Below are 27,488 nucleotides of genomic sequence, written 5' to 3' on the forward strand. Positions count from 1 at the left end.
TACATCTGATTACTGCTCCTACTGACTGTCAAAGTGTTTTTCTCTACAATTAAAAAAAAAGAAAACACTTTATTCTTTACAGTTAATTCTTGTTTGTGCTTTTTTTAATAATACTATGATCTGTATGAGGTCTTAGTTTGGTTTTATCATACACTGGAGTAGCAAAGAAAATTAAATTTAAAATATTCTGTAAGCCCCACAGTACACAGTATTTTGTAGTGCTGTTGTGTCACCTACCGTCCACAAACAAGCACCTCAATCCCCCCTTTACAAATGAAGATGAAAAAAAAAACTATAGAAATCACTGGTAGAATCCCTTTAACAACACAAGTACAGTACACACATACAAAGAGCATTTCCTGTTTGGAGGGAAGTGATGCGATGAGATGTAAACATATAGCCAAGACGGTGCACCTTGTGACAAAATGTTCCTTGACTTTTAGACTGTTCTTTCAGTTCTTGGACTTTTTTTTTTTTTTTCAACAATCTTAGTTTCCACCCATGTATAAAAGTACAATGAAGCCCCTCAACGTTCAGACTTGGTTTGCTGCAGACTTCCTATGTGGCGTCACATCCACTGTCAAGCAAATATCCTTGACACTAGTCAGTCTTGTAAATTCCATATACATTCCCAAGTTACCGAAAGAAAGAAAAAAGTCTCTTCGAAACTGTGCCGGACCTGAGCCCAACTTTGAGGAAAGCACAATTAGCTTCTCACACTTCCACCTGTAAATTGACATTACCATCGGAGAGGAATCCCTGTGAACACATACATGTGTTTGTAATGGTTACCCATCACTGTGTAAGCTATAAACCTTGTTCTAACCAGGTGTCAGGGTGGGATGTTATGTGCACAGAAAATGTCCCAGTTTCCACAAATATCTGCGTAAGAGCACAGGTTTCTTTTTGTATTTCATTACGAAGGTTTTTATTTCACAGGTTACACAGTTTTCTTACTGTTTATAACTGTAGTGGAGGCTCAAAACATTAAATTCCCCGGGTTCCCTGGGCCAGGGTTAAATCCCATGCCCATATCTGCTGCCATTCCTCGAGGCCTCATCTGAGAGGGCATCATCATAGTCTGCTGAGGACCGCTCATCCCTTGTAGTGACATCATCATGTTAGGAGAGCCAACTGGGCCAGGGTGGTTGTACATCGGCCTTTCTTTTCCCTGCATCATTCCGGGGCCTCCCATCATTCCTGGTTGCTGTCCAGGAGACAACATCCTGTGCTGTGGCCCCATCATACCCTGACCCATGAAACCAGGTGGTCTCATGGGATTGTGGCCTGGATTACCCATGGGCATGTCCTGTGGTCCCATATGTCCAGGGCCAGGAGGACCACCCATTCCCTGCATGGGTAGGCCCATCCTTGGATTGCCCTCACCCATCATCCCCTGCATTTGGGCAAAACCAGGAGGCCCAGACGGGTGTGGTGGCTTCCCACCAGGGGCATCCCCACCACGAGGGAAGTAGGACAAAGTTTGGCTAGGCTTTTCAGAAGGGATAATTCGAGAGAGGTCAAACTCTGGGATACCCGAAGCTCCTGGTCGCATGACCTCATGTAGATCTGAATCACTGAAGACACCAGGCATGTTATTGAACTCCTGGCCGCCTGGAGTGTTAGGTTTACACATGCCTGGCTCACCACCAGGCCCGTGAGGCATATTGCCCATCCTGCCCAGTGGACCCCCTTCTCCCTGGAAACCCATTCCATGAGGGAAGCCACCCTGGTGGCCAGGACCATTATGGGGGAAGGGAACCTGCTGTGGAGGTGACTGACCAGGAGGGAAGCCCTGTCCTCGATGAGAAAGACCCATACGCCCCTGTGACATCATCTGGTTGTTGCCCATGACAGGATCTTGGGAGACTGGATTCATCATCATACCATGAGGCATCATGCCTGGACCCATAGGCCCAGAGTGAGGAGGCATATTTGGGCCCATGGGATTGGGCGAGGGAAGCTGGTTTGGCATACCATGGGAAAGAGGCTGAGAGCCCATAGCGCTCATTCCCATTGGGCTGAGGGAAGGCATGGGACCAGAAGAATTGGGCGTCATCATTCGCGGATGACCTGGGTGATGGTTTACACCCATACCTATAAAGAGAACAAAAATGTTTTTAGTGCACCTGAAAAAGCCACCATTATCAATAATCCTTATTATTGACTCATAAACATTACCCGGCATGCTGTTGTTCATAGATGGCAGGTTTGGCGATCGAGCAGGAGGCGAGTCATCATCAGAGCTGGCTACGGTTTTGATTGCGTCATGGTAAAGGGGTGTAGAACTAGGCATGGCAAACTTGGACATTCGGGACATCATGATGGAAAGAGGATTTTGGGATAGCGTTGGCTCCGGGGGCATGGTGTAAGGACTGCTGGATGGAAGACTTCCTGGCACATTCATGCCACCTGGCTGGCTGGAGGATCCACTGGAAGGAGGAGCTGAGGGAGGAACATTGCCACCTGAGAATGAGAAGACAACATACAAGATAAAGAGAGGAAAGAACAGGAAGTATGACGGTATTTTCCTAATGGTATTTTATTTGACACCTCTAAGGTCAACAGAACATGACTAAAATACATTGATACAACCATTTAAGCAGAAATAGATGTAACAACATGAAAATAGAAACAGATACTTGAAGTGCCTTATCCACCATATTTGCATGACTTCAGTGGAGAAAGCACCCATATAAAAACATGCCGTATTTAAAATGATCCATAAACACATTTTTAGAAGCAGAATTTTCAATGTTACCTTGCTCTACACTGCCCATCATATTTGGTGACGTCATGCTAAGGGGAGGCTTGTTGTTTTGGGGAATTCCTGGGCTTTGCATGGGTGGCTTGGGTGATGATGTCCAGCCCGGGGAGGGAGCAGGAAGCGAGGGAGACTTCATATGGACGGGAGATGCCCCTGCTGAGCCCATCATGGGAGGAGATTTAATGGCTGCCGCTGCTGCTACTGCTGCAGCTGATGGCCCACTAAGCATACCAGCCAGCTGGGACGGTGTCTGTGGAGACTTGAGGTTACCTGATGGTGAGCCCAGCATTGGTGACTGGACCTGCCGTAGTGTTGGTGACTTTAGAGGGTTAACATTGGGCGAGTTAGCGGGGCCAGACTGGACATTCAGGTCTGAGGGCTTACGACTCACATTTCTTTGACCTGGAGGAGGCCCTGAGCTATTGGGACCCTGGTTCGGTGGTAAAGGAGGCATGTGGCTAAGACGACCATTACCTCCTCTTTGATCAGGTCCAAAGGGTGGTTCGCCTCTGGGACCTCTTGGATTTCCAGGGCCTTGGGGACCCATGCCAGGGAATTGTCGGTTGGGTCCCATGTTGAGGTCTCCTGGATGAGGCTGGTCAGGGAAAGGAGGCCCCTGCATCATTCTCTGTGAAGTAACCACACTATCAGGCATTGGACCGCCACCTTGCCTCATCTTCATAATTTCTTCTGGGCTAAGACTCATTTGTGATTCTCTCATCTTAGGGGGCATCATCTGAGGGCTAGGGCCCATGTTTACATTGAGGCTTCCAGGTCCCATTCCAAATTCACCCCTGCTTTGGCCAAGACCTTTTACAAACTCCATTCTCGAAGTGGGGCTCATGGGGCCATCACCTGGCATTCTGGGAAACATCATGCCACCTCCATTACCAGGGTCCATAGGTCTTTGATTACCCATCATTCGATTCATCTCCATCATCATGCCAGGTGGCATACCCATTCCTTGTTTATCACCCATACCTTGATGAAACATTGCTTCCTGTACTGACTGAGGATTGGGAAACCTCTCCACCCTTCCACCAGGACCTCCAAACATGCCTTGCCCAGGAGGGAATCCTCTCCCATCACCCATTTTGGGCATATCATCAGGCCAGTTCAATCCAGGTCTAGGCATAGCATTGGGACCTCCCTCCATATCAGGGTTCATCATACCAGGGAAGCCAGGCATTCTCTGCATGTGGGGATGCATCCCTCTGGGGCCCATGTTCATTTGGTCAGGGAAAGGTTCAGGGCCTCCAGGGCCCCACACCTCTCCAGGGTTCAGTTGGTAAGGTGGTGGTGGGCCTCGCATCATTCCTCTTGGTCCACCCTGATGGAGCATCATGTCTCCCATTGGTCTGTGCTGCATTTGTTCCTGCTTGCGCTTCTTCTCCTCATAGAACTCTTGCTGCAATTTTAGCCAGGCCATTTGCTCTGGAGTCATATGGTCTCCGTGCTCTCCACCTGGATGTGAGTTCATCGGACCTGGTGGAGGGGGTCCAAGATCATCTGGAGAAAATGGCATGTCTCTCGGACCAGGTGGACCAAAGGGAGGTCCATCTGGACGTGGTCCTCCTGGACCACCTGGCTTCCCAAGGCTTTGTGACTGGGCCATCATGGCTTGAAGAGGCCCCTGTTCTGGTTTCTTCGGTCCTCCTTCCATCATTACAGCACCGGGTGGAGGTCCACCCATGTTTCCTTGACCCATTGCAACCATGTCTTTGTCATCTGGAAAGAGCATACGCTGTATATCACGTAAAGTCTGTAAAGAACGTTCCCGGTGTTCAAGTTGCTCTTGGGAAAGGCCCTCGGGGTTGTCCCCCATGCTAGACATGATTTCTTGTGCCAACTGCTGGTGGTGTTGAGCTGTGAGCTTAGCATCTGCCCCTTTAGGTAGATCGAGAGATGGGAAGTTTTGTGGAGGGCCTGCATTGGGGGGCTGGTTAGAGGCCTGGCTACCAGGTGTTCCTGCAGAATTGCTACTGTCGTGAGATCCAGCACCATCCTGTGGGCTACTGCTGGGGAGGCTCTTAGAGTCCATTCCAGCTGAAGGTGCATTGTCTGGAGGGAGGCTATTTGGTTTTGCCCCCTGTGTTGGCTGCTGAGGTTGGGTGGGTTGCGCTTGAGGTTGTTGCTGCTGGCCTGACTGCGCTACTTTAGAGGCTGTTTGGTGGTTTTGATCACCGGAGTGAGATGAGGGCTGTTGCTGGGACGGAACTCCTTGTTGTTTGGGGTCACTTCTGAGGGAGCCAATCTGATTGTTCTTAAACAGACACACACAACAATTACTGTGTCAGTAAAAACCTTGACATTTAGCAAACATTTTTGACAGTTAGAATAAACATGTTTTAGTGATGTCCTTTTTCTTACCAGGGGGAGCTGGGGCTTTCCACCCTTGCCGTTAGAGATATTATTCATGTGGTATGTGATGATGTTGTCTACATGCCCCGTTATGACAGCATCTGCTGCCCTGAGATAAGAAAATAGTCACAGTTAAAGTTTCCATAACTGAACTAATTAAAACCACTCATCTATAAAGAACCTTCATGTAAAACAGTTAAACCAATCACAGTTTATTAAGTAGATAGAGAGAGAGAGAGAGAGAGAGAGAGAGGGAGGGGGGGGGGGGAATAATTTTCTAGATATCTGTTTTGTTAAGCTCACCAAACAGCCAGGTATGGCAATTTTAAAACCAATTTGAAATTACACACTTACATAGCTTTATTTAAATAATTTATTTCACTCCACCAATTAAACTCGTAATGGTATTGTGATGGTCCATGCAGCAAAAAACATCCGGATTCATGACAATGCAAGTAAAGTATGGTCAAATAGTAACTACAGAATTTGACATTGTGCACATTCTCATCTAGAGTGATAATTAAAAAAATGCTTCTTATTAGCGCACATCCAGTTTTCAAGCACATCACATTCACGAAAAAACAAACACAAAGGATAAGGAACAGAAATATTTACTTGTTGGCCATCTCTGTGGTGAAGACATAAACAACTTTTGACCCGGGTTTCTGCCCACTCCCCAGTTCTGTGCTTTGCCCTCCGACTGTATTGTGAGTAGGTGTAGAGGCAGAAAGAGCACCTGGATCTGGCTTTATGTCAGCGGAGTTACAGTCTGTGAAAACATAATAAAGGTTATAGGCAATGTCATATAACACAAGTTACAGCAAGACACTGAATTATCAAGAGTTTCATATGCTTCACAATTCAGATGAATTTCTATTCAAATACAAAGAAATATCAAAACTACATACTGAAGAATCCTGGGTCATCTTCATCACTTTCTCCACCCGAACACCAATCTGCACCACTGTAGGGCAACCGTCGCTCTCCAACACATAACCTTTTCGCTCTACTTCCTATTTCTTCAGACATAGAGAGAAGAGCAAGGGATTAGAATGTAGTTTAAGAAATGGTCAGAGTTTTAGTTAGTAGGTAGTTTCTCAAATAGAACTAGGCCTAGTTGTTCGGAGCAGCACAGCAGGGTTGCATTTACACCTGCATGAATACATTGTACACCTCTATATATTATGAATTCCGTATTTGTCAGAAAAGTGCTGTGCAATCCCCTAGAGTTATTTTCTTCTTATGTCATGTAGAGTAATCCAGACAGCATTGAAACTTTTATCAAAGCATAGAATGGCTGGATAACTTCAAGCCAAAGTCGCATGAATCTTTCCAGAAAAATACTACAATTTTAAACAGTTCTTAGTCACCAGTTAAGTGTCATGAAACCACAGGCCTCAAAGTTGAGTACATCAGAAAGCAGAATAACTTGCACAACCCTGCTACTTACATTCCACCAATTCAGAATTGGTCTAAATCACTTAGTAATGTACAAGCATTTAACAGTTGCATTAAAATCAAGCACACACCACACTTTTCATTTAAGGAACAAATATAGAGGGATCGTTTTGTATCTGCAACATAACGTACAAATAAATAGAATTTAAATTGTGTTTGCATTTGCGCACTTTCAAGTCCAATACGATTAGTTTCCCTACTTCAAAATCACTTTTTAATGGACAGAACACCCTTTAAATTATGTGTGAAATCAAAATGTACAATGTTTATTTTTGCTGTCGCACATTGTTATTCTTTAGGTGAACAATTAATTTGTTTTGGTAATCTTCAAAACCTGACCTTTCGCTTCCACGTTTGGTGTAGTGGTCCCTGTCTGTTGACGCAAGTTGGATGGCTTCAGCGACAATTAGGGCTGCACGATATTGGAAAATATATGACGTTGCGATATTTAGATTTTCTGCAATATATATTGTGATATAATGACTTTAATAGCTCTATTTGAAAATAATTCAATAATTTAGTTTGGTTGGGATGATTCTGGAGGGGATTGAATCATCTGCATAACATTTATTAAACTAATTCCAAGCATCGATAAACAATGAATCACAGATACAAGTGAAAAACAGTGATTAACAATTTTCTCAGGAGTCTTATTAGTATTCAGCTACAGAAATAAAAATAGCGTTTAATAGCACTCTATAGTCTTTATTATATTCATAATTCTTTAAATTTAACCTTCATTAAAGTCTCTAAAACTCAAAATCTTAGTGTGCCTGAATGCTTTAGACTCCTGAAATGTTTACACAATCATAGATCTTAAAAACACATGCAAGTGTTATTGGTTTTTACTCTATTATGGTTACAGAGCGCAATTTTGATTCCTGGAAAACTACAATATCAACTTAACATTGCAGATCCTGCGATGTGGCCATTGCGTATGTGCACATTGCGATATCGATGCTAAAACAATATATTGTGCAGCCCTAGCCACAATATTCTTTCTTAACTACGCCCATTATTTGACTAAAAATGAAATGCACAAAGAAAAAGCTCCGACCATACACAATATTCCATTTTAGTAGAAAGTACATCAACATACTGAAAAGTCTAACCAACATCCAGTTCATATGGACTTTAACCTGAATACATTATTTTTTTAAAACTATACAATTTCATTATGTATTTTTAATGTGTCTGCTGTTTGAGATTTCCTTGTATAATTTGGTACACACACACACACACACACACACACACACACACACACACACACACACACACACACACACACACACACACGAGCAAGCAAGTGACGATGATTTATAATTTTATCATGATTTTTGTACAAATTTGTCTTCTTTGATCATGAAGAAAATGTTTTTGAAGGTGAATGTGACATTCCTTATGATGTTATTCATCATACACAAAATGAATTGATTGAGTATTTAGTCTAATTAATGTAATGTGATTGGCAGTTGAAAAAGAGGGTAGAGGGAGAAAATTGTTGGCAAGGCGCTGAACCGAAATGTTTGTGCTTTTATTTTTTGGAAAAATGTGAAAAAAAAATACGTAATGCGAATCATGACCTTTTGACTAGTGGTGTAACGGATCACAAATCTCACAGTTTGGATCCCAATGTGGTTTTTAGTCACGGATCGGACCATTTTTGGATCAGCCAAAAAAGGGAGGAGGCAAATCTAATTTGCTTTCTATTTATTACAAAAACAGTACTGCAAGAAACATTTGGTTTTAACAAACAGAACTGAGAATCTGTGATTTTATTAAAAATAAAATTGAGAAATGATCAACTGAATACAAATAAATTGAAAAAAAATTTAGTACTGTGAAAAATTCCGTTACTACTCCTGTTGCTGATAATGCTAAATGTAAAAATCTAACATTAGAATTTGTACAACCCATGTTTATTTTTAGTCTCATTTTCAATAAATGATTCAGTTATTTGCTCATTAAACTTCCTGTTTCATTGCTAGATGTGCTATTTTTGAAGAATAATTCAGGGGCATATTTTTGATGGCCACCTATTGCTTAAACAATGTAACTGCAGTCTACAACTTTCATTTTTGAGCATTTTTAAATGCATATGATGATGATTTTAATCTTTACCATAAACATCAGTGGTTTTATTTAAACTATGAACTGTTATCCCAGTACTTCTGTGTTATTTTACCATAAATTCATAACAAACTCAAGACTAAAGACTGAATCTCTTTCTTGATTTTTGCGGGGGGGTTTTAAACACAGATTTGAATGCAGTGATTTGAAGGATTAATAAACATATGCAAATCACCATCATTTATAATTGATATTGCGTTGGTGTTGAGATCCTGATCTTGTAATGATTAATCGTGCAGCTTTCACTAAAGGCGTTAATGTAGGCTAAACAAGTAGTGACAGAAAACACCTTTAATAACCTAAGAAACCCACCACATCCCGAATAACCTACCACAACTTCTTCTGTCATTATATTTTACAGGAAAGCCTAAATGCTTTCATACATGTGATTTGAATGACACAAGAGACGATCTCTCTGCGACCGTTACAAATTTAGGATTAATCTAAGTAAAATGTATTAATCCGCAGGTCACTTGTGTTACGAACTGTGGGTTGTGATCCATACAAAACACAGAACAACCGAGATCTGGTACACCCCTACTTTTGACTGTACAATTTCAGAAAATGATGCCCATTCGTAGACCCCACAAATTAACATTATACCATCCTGCGGCTAAAATAAACACCAACGATTTCCAGCAACACAACTGATCTCCTGATAAGAACAAGGTTTTATAAGGACAATAAAGTCACACTATTCTAAGTGTGTATACTGCTGGTTAGTTCCCAGACCAACAACATCTCAGTGAAACTGGGACACGGTCAGGTCAAAAGGAGAGATATAAGACTTCCTGTGTACAGACAACACACACTGCTCAAACAAAATGGCAAAAGCAAACTCTCGACAGCTTGAACAAACACAAACATGCACACCAAACAGCCTTACAAGCTGTCTCTCTGTGAGCATACAAGAGCATTCGGTACACAAAGAAAACTAAAGCAGTTGCTTCCGGACAAGCCATTTCTGAGCATTCAAAATATATACTTCTTTGTGGTACATCAAAACAAATGACCATGAAAGAAAAATGAGAAAAAAAACATAACATAAAAAATAAATAATGAAAAAAAAACACCTGAGCTTCACACAATTATGTTTATGCAAAAGCATTAACATCCAGCAGGGGTCCTTCAGACTGTCAAGAATTCACAGCTAACAAAAAAGAAAGAAAGGTGCTCCCCCATTCAGCAAACCAAAATGGTACAATCCCTGGTGTTCTCAAACCAAAGCCAATCGTGTGATGGTGCCACTAGGAAACACGCAGGGGTGTGGATGTCTTCATGCTCCACTACAGCCATCAGTGCAACCCTGAGAAGGCGGTCAAACATGCATAAGGACATAAATGCATCAAGAAAACCAGTGCAAATGTGACCCTTGGGAAAATGTGTGCATTGAATTCTGGGTCATTAAAAGGTCATTCGCAATAAAGCTTTGCCATGTTCTATATCAGGACGCAAGGAGACAGAACGTGGGACCAAAGCCACATGAAAATGATAAGCACTAAAAACAGGATTAAATAAAAGCCTAGAAAGACCCTTATCAAACAACCTTGAGTATTAATGAGTCATTATCAGGACAAGTTGCTATGAATGACTCTATAACATAATTGCAGGTTAAAGTGTGGTCACCTTGCGCTACAACTCGTTGCGACGTGTAGTTGAATGTTTTGAGAGGTGCACGTCAACGTTGGTGTCAGCCAAAGTGAGGGATCTGCGACCCCGAAAAGGCTTCGCTGGACCATATGCGTGTGCTTGACGCAGAAGTATAAATCAGCCTTTAGCCGAAAGAAAATAAATGAATGAATTTACCAAACGCCTTTTCTCAAAAAAAACACAAATGCCCACTCAATGTCACAGCAAGGTGGTAACAGTATCATTCTGTGCCACAGGATGATCATAATATTCAGAGAAGCAAAAATAACTGCACATCAGGACACCGCTCAATATAATTACCTGACCAACATAGTAAGACAAGATATCGGAGATGCTTAAAACCACAATAAAGGCCATCTAAAACCCCAATGGTAAAATGAGTCCTTTAATGAATGATATAATATGATGGCAGGAGTTCTGAAGCGCATTCATAATTTAACATGGTGAAAAAACAAATATATAATAATAATAATAATAATAATAATAATAATAATAATAATAATAATAATAATAATAATAATAATAATAATAATGCATTTTATTTAAAGGCGGCTTTCATGACACTCAAGGTCACCGTACAGGACAGCTAAAACAACCAGTTCAAATAAAAACACAATACAAGTCAATAAAATACAATACAAACTTATAAAAAATGCAGTCGGTTAAAGTGAATAAGCTGTTCTAAACAGATGTGTTTTAAGTTTGGTTTTAAATTGTGAAAGAGAGTCTAAATTACGGAGATCAGGAGGAAGTGAATTCCAAAGCTGAGGAGCAGAGTGGCTGGCTGAAGGCTCTGTTCCCCATGGTGACAAGGCGGACAGAGGGAACAGTGAGGTGAATGGAAGAAGAAAACCTGAGTGTTCGAGAAGGTATGGCGATATAAACAAGATTAGCAAGGTATGGAGGAGCAAGATTGTGGATGGCTTCAAAAGTGAGAAGTATTATTTTACAATTATTATTTTTTTTTTATTCTGAAAAAGATGGGAAGCCAGTGAAGCTGCTGTAGAATAGGTGTGATGTGACAGATAGAGGGGGTTTTGTGATAATACGGGCTGCAGTGTTTTGTACCAGTTGTAATTTATGAAGAGTTTTTTTAGGGAGGCCAAACAGAAGGGAATTACAGTAATCTAAACGGGATGTGACTAAACTATGAACAAGAATGGCAGCTGAATGAGGTGTGAGGGAAGGACGTAAACGATTTATATTTTGAAGGTGGAAATAAGCAGACCGGGTGACATTATTAACATGTGCAGTGAATAAAAGGGTGCTGTCGAAGATGAACCCCAGACTCTTAACCTGAAGGGAGGGGGTAATGACAGAATCATCTGTGGGAATGGAAAAGCTATGCGATTTGTTTAAAGTGAATCGTGTACCTATAAGTGGAAGTTCAGTTTTATTGTCATTTAATTTCAGGAAGTATGTGGTGAACCAGGATTTGGTGTCTGCAAAGCAATATATAATTGAAGTCAGAATTATTAGCCCCCCTCTATATTTTTCCCCAATTTCTGTTTAACGGAGAGAAGATTTTTTTCCAACACATTTCTAAACATAATAGTTGTAATAAATAATAATAACTGATTTATTTTATCTTTGCCATGATGACAATAAATAATATTTGACTAGATATTTTTCAAGATACTAGAATTCAGCTTAAAGTAGAATTTAAAGGCTTAACTAGGTTAATTAAGCAAGTCATTGTCTAATAATAGTTTGTTCAGTAGACAATTAAAAAATACTGCTCAATAATGAAAGCTAATAATGTTGATCTTAAAATGGTTTTGAAAAAATTTAAAACTGCTTTTATTCTAGCTGAAATAAAACAAATAAGACTTTCGCCAGAAGAAAAAATATTATCAGACATACTGTGAAAATGTCCTTGCTCTGTTAAACATCATTTGGGAAATATTTGAAAAAGAAACTTATAATGGCTAAATAATTTACCTTTCTGGTCCCCTTCATTGCTCGGCGTTCCTGTATCCCTTTGTTCGAATGACTCCACTGAAGTGCTTCTCTCTCTCTTAATCTTGCCTTTCGCCCCATTGCCTGAACTCAGGCCTTGTCCATTTTTGAGTCCCATGCTCCCTATTGGGACTTGGGGACCTTTAGGTGTGTGGCTTCCACTCAATGACTTGGGGTCACAGGGAGACGGCTGTGATTGGCTGCCAGCGCCCCCTTGTTTTCCCTGGTTGGGCAGTTTGGAGTCCATCTGTGCGGCGCTGGAGGGGGACATCACGGGTGGCGACCTCACCATGGCCTCCTGCTTGGATTTCGGACTGCTGAGGAAAAGAGAAAGGAAAAGAGGGTCAGAACAGCCTAGGATGAACAGCACGAATGGTCAAGACTAGGGGTGGGAGATTAAAAATTAATAATAATAATAATAATAATAATAATAATAGGTAGCTGGTTTGAGTCTCAGCTGGGTCAGTTGGCATTTCGGTGTGGAGTTTGCATGTTCTCCCTGTGTTGGCGTGGGTTTCCACTGGGTGCTCCAGTTTCCCCCACAGTCCAAAGACATATGCTATATAGGTGAATTGGGTAAGCTAAATTGTTCGTAGTGTATGCGTGTGAATGAGAGTGTATGGGTGTTTCCCATTGATGGGTTGCAGCTGGAAGGGCATCCACTGCGTAAACATGATAGATAAGTTGGCGGTTCATTCCGCTGTGGCAACCCCTTACTAATAAAGAGACTAAGCCAAAAAGAAAATGAATAAATAATAATAATCAGTTCAGGATTCACTGGTACACATTCAGATGAATTACGATTTTTTTCTCAAACAATTCTAAAACAATTCACAAAAGTTCAGAATCATTTCTGTATTTAAATTAGGTTGTTATGGTGCGAACCTGCGTAGGTGTCTATTTTTGGACAAAGATAAGAATTTTAAAAACGTGAAAGTTTTGGAATCCGATTGTGACACCCAGAATCAGAATAGGATCTTCAAGTCCCTAAGGCCCCGTTTACACTGATGTCTTTTAGTATTAAAATGGCATCTTAAAATGAAAACGATCCACACTTCTCTGTCCACACTACACTGCTGAAACGCACGGCATGTCACCACACACACTTGCATGCGCTGCAGCATATGCGTACGTCTAAGCTTTAGGAAGTCAGCGGGTGCTTTGAGCACACCTACCCAGGTGAGAGCAACACACGTCAGAGTTCATCAAGGTTCTACCACTGGATCTCATCTCACTATAGTTGTTAAACGGGATATTTAATTCATCTAGTCCAGAAATGCCCAAAGTAGGGCCTGCAGGTCAACGTTGGCCCATTGTAACCTTTGATTTGGCCCACCATCCCATCTGAGAAGACAGTGAAAAGGATGGAGAGGGTCGGGGAGAATGCCTTTAAAAGAGATCGTCATTTCTAATTTGGTGTAACCTGTTTTGTTCGTTTTATTGCTGGGCTACAATAAAAGCTAGCTGAAATAAATGTTTCAATTGAAAGTTGTAAATGAATCAGATTTTTAAAAAATGTAAACTGTCAGTTGACGGATAGAGGACTATGCAGAAGACATCGGTAAGCAAATCAAGCCAAAAACTAGTGGAACTCCATTCTGTTATAAATGAGATTGATTTGTTTACTGTAATAAGTTCATTATAAAATGTTAAAGAATTATGATGTATTAGTTCATATAATGCAATGTTATCTAGTTATTTTCAAATATTATTAAATAAATTAGGAAATTACCCATAGCAATTATATTTACCTTCGGCCCACTAGCCTGAATCAAGATTTTTGGTCCTTCATAGGAAAATGTTTGGGCACCTCTGATCTACTTTATATCTAACAACATATTCCCCGACTTTGGTCTTTTGAATCAATTACTTGTTCTCAGGTAACGTGTTTTGGCAGAGTGTAAAAATAAGTTAATGTAGCCTATTCATTTATGCAACCACGTACTCTGATTCTGCACATTTGACTGATTGCTTGCATTTCTTTCCTATAATGTATAAGCTTATTATCCGTTATACTTTTATAATGGCCATTGTTGATTATTAAAACTGATATCCAACAAAAGAGAGGGTACATTTCTTATTTTTCAATGAAAATGAAAGGAGGCAGTAATGTTATAGGCTCCATTTTGTTATAAATATCCATACAGTGAAGATGATACTCATATAAACATGTAGCTACAATTGGCCTTAACAATTTTGGTGTCTGTTAAGCTGTTAATATCACAATGAAATTGATAGTTCCTTATATCATGTTTTCATATTATTGTTAAGCAAGTAAAAACAACGTAGGCAGCGTGATGTGAATGAGATTATAAAGTACCCTGATCCCTTTGTAGATTTACCCGACGTGTCCTCGGGAGTTTGTTTTCCGTATCAAACTTGCGAAGTCTGAACTGATAAGGAAAGGATTCCAGACTGAACTTTGTGTACTTGAAATTAAGAAAAAGCCCCAATCAGGTAGCGTATGTCTGCAGCCATGCCTTTATTTTCAAAGATGTCCCGTTTTCCCCCCATCCAAATGAACACGGAGCAGCAGCATTTTAAAACGAAAATGGCCTCTTCAGTTTTTTCAAAACGCCCCGTTTTCGGAGCTCGAAAAGTGGTGTGGACAGACAGAAGGTGTAACCATAGCAAAAAGTTATGCATTTTAAAACAAACAAATTAGTGTAAACAGGGCATAAGAACTCCCACCTCTGACCTCTGATTTCAGCACTAATAAAACATTGGTACAAGGGCTACATTCAAAATCTGTTCTTCTTAAATGCCGGGGTAAAAACCAAAAACTTTTTCCCCTTTGAACACAATATATTTTACTTTGAGAAACATTTAAAATATTTTGGAGCAGTAAACATTGTCAGGCTAAATAATCGAAATGAATAAATGACTTCTGCTGACTTAATTTGTTTCAAAAACACTGATTTCTTCACATTTTAAAATGGCATCTTTGGATCTCTTTTCTGCTAGAGACACAGTTATCCTTAAAAATAAAAAACGTAAATTAAAAAAAAAAAAAATCTTACATACACCTTAGGAATGATAGAGCAGGAAATTTTGGCGGTTTTACAACCTTGACTTTCCCAAACTGCGGTATACCTTGAAAACGGTTACCGTCCCATGCCTAGTACTACATGCATTTAAGTACTTTGTTCTGTGATACCCTGAGCAATAACTTGGAAACATTGAATCAATCACACACACATGCATATACACTTAATGCAAGCTGAGTTATGAATTGTGAATGAATAGCCATTCAACAATCCAAAATAATATCTTACACTATACCTAATAATTCTATATTTTGCAGTACCAGAAATACAAAACAGAACTTAAAATAAAAAGAATAGCAGCAAAGTCACAACCAAACACATTACTTTGTTAAAGATCCCACCAAAACATGACAAACGAGCCCTATCTTACAGTTGACCAGCCGACTGTATCCACCACACCCTGAAAACATGCCATTCAATGCTAGGAGTGAAATCTTGACATGTACCAATGACGCAATTACAGTACTCTCAGCGACCTTCTGTCCTAGCCCTGTTCTTTGTTGACAGAGAGCCAGGTTAATATTTAATCAAAACTTGTCAAACCAGATCTCCCGCACACCAGCCTCCATCCATAGCCAAAAGCAATGGGTCCACAGCTCCTGGTTACTGGGGAAACCAGCTGCAGACCAAAGGTAAGGCTGGCCATTGTTGGACACCTTCACGTCTGGCAGTAAAAATCATATTCCTTGTTCACTGCCACCATATTGGGCCCAAAAATAAGCCGGAATATGCAAACTGCTAGTATATGACAAAAAATTCATATCACAATGCAAGTCATCTCATGTTCTGATAAAGATAAATATAGTAAGATATAGTAATATACCAAATGTGAGCAATTGCTTTTATTAACATTTCTAAGTATATTCATCGTAATTTACTCATTCATATGTCAGCATATTTCCCACCATATTTAGAACTCCAGGGCAAATGTTTGACTATAAATGTAGAAATATACACACAGTTGAAGTCAGAATTATTAGCGCCCCTGTTTATTTTTTTCCCCAATTTCTGTTTAACAGAGAGAAGATTTCAACACATTTCTAAACATAATAGTTTCAATAACTCATCTCTAATAACTGATTTATTTTATCTTTGCCATGATGACAGTAAATAATATTTTACTGGAGATTTTTCAAGACACCTCTACAAAGCTTAAAGGGACATTTAAAGGCTTAACTAGGGTTAATTAGGTCAACTACGCAGGTTAGGGTAATTAGGCAAGTTATTGTATAACGATGGTTTGTTCTGTAGAATATCGAAAAAATATAGCTTAAAGGGGGTAATAATTCTGACCTTAAAATGTTTGTTTGTTTTTTTTAATTCAAAATGGCCTTTATTCTAGCCAAAATAAAACAGACTTTCTCCAGAAGAAAAAATATTATCAGACACACTGTGAAAATTTCCTTGCTCTGTTAAACATCATTTGGGAAATATTTAAAAATGAAAATAAAATTGAAAGGGGGGCTAATAATTGTGACTTCAACTTTATACATTACTTTTTACTTTTTATATTACAAAAATATAAAACTAATGATTGAAGGTGCAACATAAAAATTTTAAATATGACCAAATATTTTGCAACTTTCTGCAGTTATTTAGGTTTCTGTCTGCATCCCTGTAATGGCGTGTAATATTGCGCTCAAAATATGAAAAAAATATTACCATAAACAATGTATTTTGTGACCCCATGAAATAAACGATAGAGCAAAATATTGTATTTTCTCCATACAATATACACTCACCGGCCACTTTATTAGGTACACCTGTCCAACTGCTCGTTAACGCAAATTTCTAATTAGCTAATCACATGGCAGCAACTCAATGCATTTAGGCATGTAGACATGGTCAAGACGATCTGCTGCAGTTCAAACCGAGAATCAGAACAGAGGAGAAAGGTGATTTAAGTGACTTTGAACGTGGCATAGTTGTTGGTGCCAGGTGGTCAGGTCGAGTGGTCTGAGTATTTCAGAAACTGCTGATCTACTGGGATTTTCATGCACAACCATCTCTAGGGTTTACAAAGAATGGTCCGTAAAAGAGGCGCAAATGCCTCTGTGTTGATGCCAGAGGTTAGAGGAGAATAGCCAGATGGATTTGAGCTGATAGAAAGGCAACAGTAACTCAAATAACCACTTGTTACGACTAAGGTATGCAGAAGAGCATCGCTGAATGCACAACACATCCAACAATGAGACACATGGGCTACAGCAGCAGAAGACAACACAGAGTGACACTCCTGTCAGCTAAAAACGACAAACTGAGGCTACAATTTGCACATGCTTACCAAGATTGGACAATAGAAGATTTGGCGAATTTGGCATCAAAACATGGAAGCATGGATCCATCAAGCCTTGTATCAACAGTTCAGTCTGGTGCTGGTGGTGTAATGGTGTGGGGGATATTTTCTTGGCACACTTTGGGCCCATTAGAACCAACTGAGCATTGTGTCAACCCCACAACCTACCTGAGAATTGTTGCTGACCATGTCCATCCCTTTGTGACCACAGTGTCCCTATCTTCTAATGGCTACTTCCAGCAGAATAATGCACCATGTCATAAAGCACGAATCATCTCAGACTGGTGTCTTGAACATGACAATGAGCTCACTGTACTCAAATGGCCTCCACATTCACCAGATCTCAATCCAATAGAGCACCTTTGGGATGAGGTGGAACAGGGGATTTGCATCATGGATGTGCAGCTGACAAGTCTGCAGAAACTGCCATGAGCCTCACTGCTGACTACTTAACCAACTCCAGATCTGTGAATCAGCAAGGAGCCGCCATTTTGGATCCAACGTCCAGCAGGGCGGGATGTATAAGCTCTGGCTGAGCTGAAGTGGGTCAGTTTCTCATTTGCTCAATGAGGTTCTGGACGCCTTCCAGTTCCAGCTCTGCCTTTAGGGCGCAGTTTACCCTGCACTTCTGCTGCAGTTACTTCAGCTTGCACTGGTTTCCTGTCCACAAGAGACAGTTCAATGGCCAGAGGGAGAGTGGGAATTGCAAGTAAATTGGCAGCAAGTGATTTGCTGGGTGGTGCATCTCCATTAAAGAGAAATTAAAACAACAACTCATACACTTAAGAATGGTTTAATATAAGAAAGTGCTTATTTAATTGTATTCACATTTGTCCTACTACATTAGAACTCTTTATTAACGCATTTACCCAAGCAATGCTCTAGGACTAGAAATGAAAGTTCATTAAGGAGGTGATGTTTTCAACTGGCTGATGTTTTCAAACATAATCCACAAGAACAAAGATGGTTAGTTCTGAACCTGTAGAACCAATATCTAGAACTAATGTAGGATATTGTTTAGAGAACTAAACACCCTTTACAACTAAAAACAGAAACGTTTTAAGTGTTAACCATTGTTTTCCATGTCCAATGGCATTTTGGGGGCCAAAACATGCAAGCTTTGAAAAGTCTGCATGAACCAATTACTGAAGACTCTGATATTGTAACATTTCCAACTGAAGTAGGAGCAGCTAGCTAACTATAGTAAACATCTTTGTTCATTATTCTAAAGTCTAAATGACAAACAAAAACAATTAAAGAAATTGTATCAAGCATTTTTAAAAGGCACACATTATTTTTGTATGCCACAGTGCATATTATAATAACTTCTTAGGGATTTTGTTTTTTTGTTTATTTAGACTCCCATTCAGAGATCTGGGAGCTGATAAGATTTGATAAGAGGAAAAAACACATCATATTCACCAAGAGTACATTGCATCTGAATTGTGTACACTATTGTGTACTTTTTCCACTACGTCAAAATCAAGATGCTCCTCGTCCAGGATTGGCGTTTTTATAGCATTTCAGAAAAATGATCTCCTTCCACACTAAACAGCCTAAAACACATGACTAGAAGTCAACCTCTTGTGTGATGGTCAAATGAGAGAGGCTTGACGTATCAGGGAACATTCAGAAGACCAATCAGAGAGTGATCGTGGATAGTCGTACCTGTTTTCAAAAGTTTTCATTTCAGTTCATCTGTACTTAAACAGCACCAGCATTTCCAAACTAAACCAGGGTCTTTATTTGGGCTGCACGATATTGGAAAAATCTAGCATTGCGATATTTTGTTATTCTGCGATGTAGATTGCAATTTATTCAAGGTGACTTGAATAGCTCCATTTAGAAAGAATTTATCATTTTAGATTGATTGGGATGATTCTGTAAGGGAAGGTATCTGCATAAAATCTAATAAACAAATTAAAAACATAGAGAAAAATGATAAAGAAAAAGTTACAATTGAAATTAACAGCTGGGTGCACCTCTGAATAGATCTAGTGGACTAGATGAATTTTCGCTGTTTTTAGCCTTCCTAAGGCACATAAAGCACAGCTACTCTCTCAATAAATTCAATGTTAGCCATTTAGCAACGAAGCTGGAGTCACTGAGCAGACAGAACCCCTGCACATGACTCAAATCCGCATCTATTGTGAAGTAAATTTGACGTGCGAATGAATTGAATTTCTCGCACGAATAAAGCGAGTAAACTCAAAATGTTCAATATTTACGAGTGAATAATCACAATTTATTTGCGCGTTCCGCGTCTGGTATTAACACAGCATAACAATACACATGTACAGTAATTGAATAATAAAAAGTAATTATTCAAAACGAATCATCATTAGAGTCAATAACATTACAAAGGCCTCAAAAACACATGCAAATGATCAATTATAATACGGACTCAGCATTGCAAATCCTGCGATGTGACTATTGCGAATGCACACATTGCGATATCGATGCTGAAAGATATATTGTGCATATCATTTTCAGAACACTCCATTTTGTAAGTTGAAGATGGAAAAGTAGTGTAAACATCAAGTTTACCGTAACAAAACTTGAGCTTTTTAAAACAAATCACTTGTCTGACTGGCACCTCTGCAATATTTTGAAACACTTAAACTACTTAAACATTGTTCAGACATCATTCCATAAGTATATAATAATGATTTGATGCTCAAGAAACATTTCATTGGAAACAGCAGCAGTTTATAATATTTCATTAAAAAAAACATGTTATATCTGAACAAAAAATTTAAAATGTTTAAATGAAACAGTGATGTTTTAAATGTATTTACTGTCACTTTTCATCAATTTAATGCTTCTCTAATACATAAAAGCATTAATTACAATCTAAAACCAATATTATCCACTTTTAATTTTGCATATATAATGATATATGTGTATATATCTCCTCAGATAAAGCCTTCATTTATTTAAAAAAGAAAAGTAAATCAAATGCGTGAACCTCTGTCTCACCTTTGAGTGTTAGCCGATGGAGAGTTCCTCACTTTGGGGTTGCTGGAATGCATTGACGTCAGTCCCAGTGCGACAGAGGCAGGAGCAGTAGAGTGCTGGTGGGGACTGGGGGTGTGTGTGTGCGTGTGGGAGTGTGTGTGTGTAGCGGTGGGCGTAGCTTTGGCCCGGGTGCTCCGGGGCCCGGTATTGGGGGTTGCGACAGGGCTGCTGCAGTCCTGGCCCTCCTCTTGCCGTTCTTTGGCCCTCTCCTTCCTGCCTGAAGCGTTTCCTGTGGTTCCGGTAGCTGCGGTGTTTGCCGTGGCCGTCGCTGCTGCTGCTGCTGCTGGTCTCTCCTCTTGCACCTCCAGCATTCTCTGTGTGGGCTTGTCTGGAGTCTCCCCGAGGAGCCCTCACAGCCCCTGGCCACACTACACAAAAACAAACAAGAGCAGAATGCTTCCTTTAGACCAGCGACGCAAGCAGATACTTTGCTTTTGAGGACAATCAAAGCGTCATGAAAGTAGTATATAAAAAAAGAGGAACAAAGGACATTCAGATGTTTAACAAAACATTCAAAATTAACAAAATCCAGACAGCTGGAAGCTTTCAAGAAAAAAATAAAATGTCAAGAAATAATTTTACTTCCAGAAGAAAAAAATATCCTAAATGTAACATCAAAAACAAAAAAAAAAAAAACTAATTTATCTACAACAAGAAATCAAACATATTTTAAAGATGAAGAAAAAGAAAATGAAGAAAAACAAGGAAAAAGAAATAAGAAAAAGAAAAACAAGAAAGTAGAAGTAAAAGGAGGAAAAAAGAAATAAGAAGAGGAAAGACGAAGATGAAGAAAAAGAAAGAAAGAAAAAAAAAGAACAAGTAGAAGAAAAACGAGAAAGGAAGAAAAGAAAGAGGAAAAAAGAAAGAAAAGTGAGGAAGCAAAAAGAAGAAAAAAGAAGAGGAAGAAGAAAAAAGAAAAACAAAAGAAAAAAGGAAGAGAGAAGACGAAAAACAAGAAAGAAGAATAAGGAAGAAAGCAAGCAGGAATGGAGGAAGAAAGGAGAAAGAAAGAACAAGAAACAAAGGAGGAGGAGGAAGAAAAAAAGAAAAGGGAGGAAAGAAGACAGAGGTAGGAGGAAGGAGGAATAAAGAAAGAAAGAAAGAAAGAAAGAAAGAAAGAAAGAAAGAAAGAAAGAAAGAAAGAAAGAGAAAGAAAGAGAAAGAAAGAGAAAGAAAGAGAAAGAAAGAAAGAAAGAAAGAAAGAAAGAAAGAAAGAAAGAAAAAAGAAAGAAAGAAAGAAAGAAAGAAGAAAGAAAGAAAGAAAGAAAGAAAGAAGAAAGAAAGAGAAGAAAGAAAGAAAGAAAGAAAAAAGAAAGAAAGAAAGAAAGAAAGAAAGAAAGAAAGAAAGAAAGAAAGAAAGAAAAAAGAAAGAAAGAAAGAAAGAAAGAAAGAAAGAAAGAAAGAAAAAAGAAAGAAAGAAAGAAAGAAAGAAAGAAAGAAAGAAAGAAAGAAAGAAAGAAAGAAAGAAAGAAAGAAAGAAAGAAAGAAAGAAAGAAAGAAAGAAAGAAAGAAAGAAAGAAAGAAAGAAGAAAGGAGTAAGAATAAACGGATGAAAAAAGAAAAAAGGAAGAAAACAAAAAAGTAGCAGAGGACAAAGAAGAAGGAAAAAGGGGAAGAAAGCAGACAGGAATGAAGGAGGAAGAAAAAAGAAAAAAGGAAAAGGAAGAAAGAAGAAGAAGAAGGAGAAGTAGAAGGAAAAAAGAAGAAAGGAGGAAGGAAGGAAGAAAGAAGAAGAAAATGAGAAGAAAGAAGGAAGAATGAAGGAGAAAAAAGAACTACAAAATTATCTAAAAAAACAACAAGAAATCAACAGTTATTTCAGATCATGGGAAGAAGAAAAGAGGAAAATAAAGACATTCAGATGTCAAAATTAACCAATTCCTTTAAAATCATAAACATGGCAGCTTTCTAGATTATCAACATTAACAACAAGAAATCAACACTTATTTTAGACCACGGCAACTAGAAAGAAATTGGTTTACTAGTTTAGAGCATGACAACCATGTTGCAAGTGTTTACTTTTCCATGAAAGAGAGTCTACATCCATGTCCATAAATCAATCAAATAAACACTATATGACAATACACACCAACTTTCAAAGTCAGGGGTAAGTATATCCTTACCCTTATCCAAATGGTGCATTTATTTAAACAAAAATACAGCCAAAACTTAAATATTTTGACATTACAATTAAAAAAATAATATTCCATTGTTCTTATAATTAAATTATGACGACAAAGCTGAATTATCTGCATCATTCCAGTTTTCAAAGTCATGTGCTCCTTCAGAAATCAGGCTGATTTGAGAAATTCATTATTTTGATAAATATAAATTTCCAAAGAACAGCATTTATTTAAAATTGACCACTGTAAAAGTATTTTCAAATGTCATTTTGGATCAGTTTAATCTTACTGACCTCAAACAGCTCCACTGTGATGCATGATGCAAGTCTACTTTTCCCTTCACACCGCCACACCTACATTGGTTCTGAAGAAACCAACTTCTAGTCACATGTTTACTTGTTTGTCCACCTGTGCAGACATGTTCCATGAGCACTGAATAACCTCAAGTGTCTACGAACATCCACACCAAGAAAAACCACAGCCCGTTCCAAATACATTCAAAAATTAATGCCAAGAAAACACATAAAATATCACCAAAACACTGCGAAGTTGAAAAGGTGAAAGAATGTGAAGCTGTGAATCTGCCAGCCAGTGGCCACCGTCCAAAACTGCCTGAAGTGTCAGACTGAGGCCACCAAAAGAATCATTCCTTGAAAACAAGAAGTGGTGTAACATCTCGGATGGAGGCGTGTGATAGACTGAAACGGTTTGTTGGTGGACATTGTGGTCTGTGCCACAGACTAAAAACACACCTACAGTTGAGAACCACCGGGATTTAAAAGTGCTGTACGCAAGTTTCTCACTCTTCTAAAGCAGTGGTTCCCAATCTTTTTGCTGTGTGTACCCCTTTCTAATATTTGACACCTGTCAAGTACCCCTTTCTCAGATTAAACTCCACATTTTTAACTACAATACACACTTTTTTTTTTTAACTACCTAAACACACATTTTCTTTATACGTGATTAAAATAAAAATAATAAAATTTGCGAATTTACTGGACGAGATTTTATGAAGTTGACAATTTTTCCAGCATCATTAAGCCAACAAACACCCAATCCCAATTCTATTTTTGTACCCCTGCCCCTTTGCCCTTCAAACAGAGTGTGAAGTTTTCAAAATGTACCCCTTAGAAATGGGACAGCACTACAGCACCTGCACACGTCAATATACATCATCGCAATCTCTTGCTTTATATGAGATCAGACGATCGCAACTGCTGTAGTGATTCCAGTTGTGTTATTTTTTGGTATTTATCTTCAGGAAATCACTGAAGGAAACGATCTCATGTTATCATAACGATCTAATGTGGCAATAAGATCATAACTGTACTGTGCATTTACACAGTGGCCATATTCATCCATGTAAACACAAGAAAACAACATTAACATTATAGGAGACACTGTAAAAAGCTCATTCTTAGCCACTAGACTTTTCTGACTGGGTATTTGTCAGAAATGTATTTTTCAAATACCGTGCAGCCGTACTATGTAGAACATCATTTTCTATTGGTCATGAAGTAAGTTCAAATACAAAAGTAGCAACTATCAGTGCTTCCCACACATAGACTTTACTTGGGCGGGCCACCCAGGTATGTTAACGGCGCCCAAGTACAGTGACGCATTGTTTTTAACTATTTTTTTTTTTTTCACACTTTTTGAATCCGCCTAATATAATCAAACATCCGCGATCGATTCAGTAGTGGAAAATCTTCTCTCGTTTACCAGTTTCGTTCGGTGTGCATGAGACCTGCCAGCACTTCCACAGATGGTTTCACTCCGTTTGCAGAATAAATCTCCTAAAATGTCTGGGATTTAACTTTTGCTTTTGCTTTCTAAAACTTGTATGCGTTTTTGCATCACTATTTAAGACTACTTTCTGCTTCCCAAGAGGAAAAGTAAATAATAGATTCTTTAATCTAAACCAGGGGGGTCATAACTCGGTCCTGGAGGACCGGTGTTCAGCAAAGTTTAGTTCCAATCCCAATTAGACACCTGAACCAGCTAATCAAGCTCTTTCTAGGTACTAAAAACTTCCAGGCAGCTGTGTTGAAGAAAGTAGGAACTAAACTATGCAGGACACCGGCCCTCCAGGACCGAGTTTAGACATTTCTGATCGAAACCATTCAGATAAACTTTACTATATACTCTAAGAGGGCGAAATGACTGGTCTAAACTGGCTGCAAAACATATGTACACCATTAGCGGTTAATCAACGCATTTGCCTTATTGAAATAATCTACAAGTTTTAATCCTGTATTTATAATATTTTATAGAGGCATTGTCTGTTTTATTCCTTTTTTCTGTCATTTATTTATCTTTTGGTGATTATTTTATTAATTTGATGATGTTAATACACCACATAGGCTAATTTATATACATATCTAAAATACTTTGGCATTCAGGTATATTTTAAACTTGAAAGAGAAACAGATTTGACCTGTCAGTGGGTGCACATGGCTCCTGAATAGCATAATAGAAATAGTGGATTTCTTTTTTTTTTTATTTCAAGTCTTTTTTTACTTCACCCATTGAAAAGAAATAGTGTAAAACTGTGATAATAATTAAAATTATAGTTAAAAATGTAATTATGTTTTGTTTGTTGCATATAGTTACTATTTATGTGATGTGGGTAAATGGTGCATCAATCCGGCTACCACCACAAGCATATTTCAAACATGTGGAAAGCACTGATGCAGTTTCAGACGCAGCTTAAGTCTCTGCTATAAGACTCAAAAGCACACCAGCCAATGGTGCAGAACAACTGAATGGTTTCTGAAAGATCATGTGATGCTGAAGTCTTGAGTTATGCAGAAATTCAGCATTTCATCATCAATAATAGCAACATTTTGAATTATTTTAAAATGGAAAAATAAATAGCAATTTTTTTGTTATGATGCAAGTTTTTTATCTTTTACAAAGTACAAGTCCAAATGAAAAGTGAGAAGCAGGTAATATGCAACCCTCAGAAACAGCTGAGATTTAGTTGAATCTTGACAACTTGACAAAACACTCAACTAGCAGAAATCTGCAACAACACACAAAAGACTGAGAATGACTACATTTATTTTTCAGTGAGTACTTGTGCTTCAGTGTGTCAACGTGACGGCGTTAACATGTAGAGTCCTCTTGTCTGCAAGCAAACGCTATGCTTTCATAAGATACGAGAACCCTCTCTAAAAGCTGCAGTGTCAGGCTGCCTTGTCATCCAGAAAATATTCAGGACAGCTTCCAAAACACTCAGATGATGTAAGCATCTTGCATATTCCCTCCCGGCCTAATAGTGAGCTCTGAAAGACAGCACTAACTCAACCCAAAGACTCCATTTGGGGAATTTAATGTAACTGTACAACAAACTTGCGAAAGATCATATGATCCGCAAGAAACTTTAGAAACAGTTGTGTGTTACTTCTGCTGTCATGAGTGTTAACAAGAGATGCATTTATAAGATGACGAACATAGTTAAGCGCTCAATGGTTCATGTGCAATTTATCAAGTTTTAAATATGGATATTTAATAAAAAGAGACACTTTTTATTATGGATGGATGTGCTTTATTGGACTTGTTGAAGAGGAACACCCATCTGTTTTTGTTTTTTTTAATAAGTCAGATTAGATTTGACTAAAAGAAGAAAGTCAAGTACGCCTAGGACACCTTGAGGGTAGGGTTGTAACGACTTGCTCAACTCAATTGAATTTGTTTCACGATTTTGATTTCACAATTCAACGTTCTCATAATTTCTCACTTTTTACAGACAGTCAGTTCTCTTTAGAGATTAATTCATGTAAACATCTACTCCAATTGTATTGTGATTTGTTTGGCATCTTAACTGAGTTGCATTGTCACATATTTGAATCGACTTTCAACCACCTTGCGGTTCATTGTTACATCTCAACATGTGGGCGACTAAATTAAGCGGTATCTGCATTTCTGAGTGAATTAACATTTTGAAACGGTCACAACCTATTGGGAGTCTTAATAAACACCTTTTAGATGTTTATTCGCCCATTGTAGGAATCAACCAGACAAAATACCAGCTAAAAAACATCCAACAAAATGTAAAAAGGAAGACGATATATTGTTGTTAATTTTGCACAACCCTAATTTTTTAGCACCGAGACAAAACACTGATATTATCAGAATAAAAAAACTCTAGAAAATTGCTCAAACTATTCACCACAACTTTTTCAGAAAAAATGAGTTCCTTTATATGTGTTTCCCTGTTTGTTTACACAGCTTTTCCATTTTTGGGACTTGTATAAAAAACATGTACATGTACATCTGAAAACATGTATATCTGAAAACTGGTTACAAATTGGACGTATTTTTTAAAACATCATTGTTTTCTTATCCGTGCAAACACTCGAAAATAAAAGTCTATGAAATCTATGATAGTTTGTGTTTAGGATGGTGTACATTTAAAGCAAGTGTGATAAACACAACAATGGCGGAGTATGTGGTAGTGTTGCCACATCAAGTACTGACCTGGCATATGTAATAAATAATTTTTGGCCTTTTTCATTGATGTGTGTATTAGGGATGCAATTATTTCACTATTAATCATGCTTTAATCCATCGTGGTTATTTAATTGTAAAGGCTTCTCAACGTCGCATTTCTACACGGAACAAAACTGCTGCAACTAAACAAAAAGTTAGTGCTAGTTTAAAGTTCCGAGCTTATA

General features: G+C 38.7%; 1 protein-coding gene across 2 annotated transcripts in view; it reads right to left on the reverse strand.

Annotated features, from left to right (window-relative positions):
- Positions 1-27,488, reverse strand: part of bcl9 (BCL9 transcription coactivator) — a 184,842-nt gene that overhangs the window by 523 nt on the left and 156,831 nt on the right. For both annotated transcript variants that reach the window (XM_056456613.1, XM_056456612.1), the window contains exons 4-11: positions 20,648-21,054; positions 12,308-12,642; positions 6,037-6,147; positions 5,744-5,897; positions 5,138-5,237; positions 2,762-5,030; positions 2,182-2,466; positions 1-2,097 (exon numbers count right to left, since the gene is read on the reverse strand). The exon at positions 1-2,097 is cut by the window's left edge and continues 523 nt beyond it. In XM_056456613.1, the coding sequence (XP_056312588.1) occupies positions 980-2,097; positions 2,182-2,466; positions 2,762-5,030; positions 5,138-5,237; positions 5,744-5,897; positions 6,037-6,147; positions 12,308-12,642; positions 20,648-20,997 (4,722 nt within the window). In that variant the 5' untranslated portion in view covers positions 20,998-21,054 and the 3' untranslated portion in view covers positions 1-979. The remainder of the gene's footprint in view (positions 2,098-2,181; positions 2,467-2,761; positions 5,031-5,137; positions 5,238-5,743; positions 5,898-6,036; positions 6,148-12,307; positions 12,643-20,647; positions 21,055-27,488) is intronic.

The sequence above is a fragment of the Danio aesculapii genome, chromosome 1 (assembly GCF_903798145.1).
Source record: "Danio aesculapii chromosome 1, fDanAes4.1, whole genome shotgun sequence".
Lineage (NCBI taxonomy): Eukaryota > Metazoa > Chordata > Actinopteri > Cypriniformes > Danionidae > Danio > Danio aesculapii.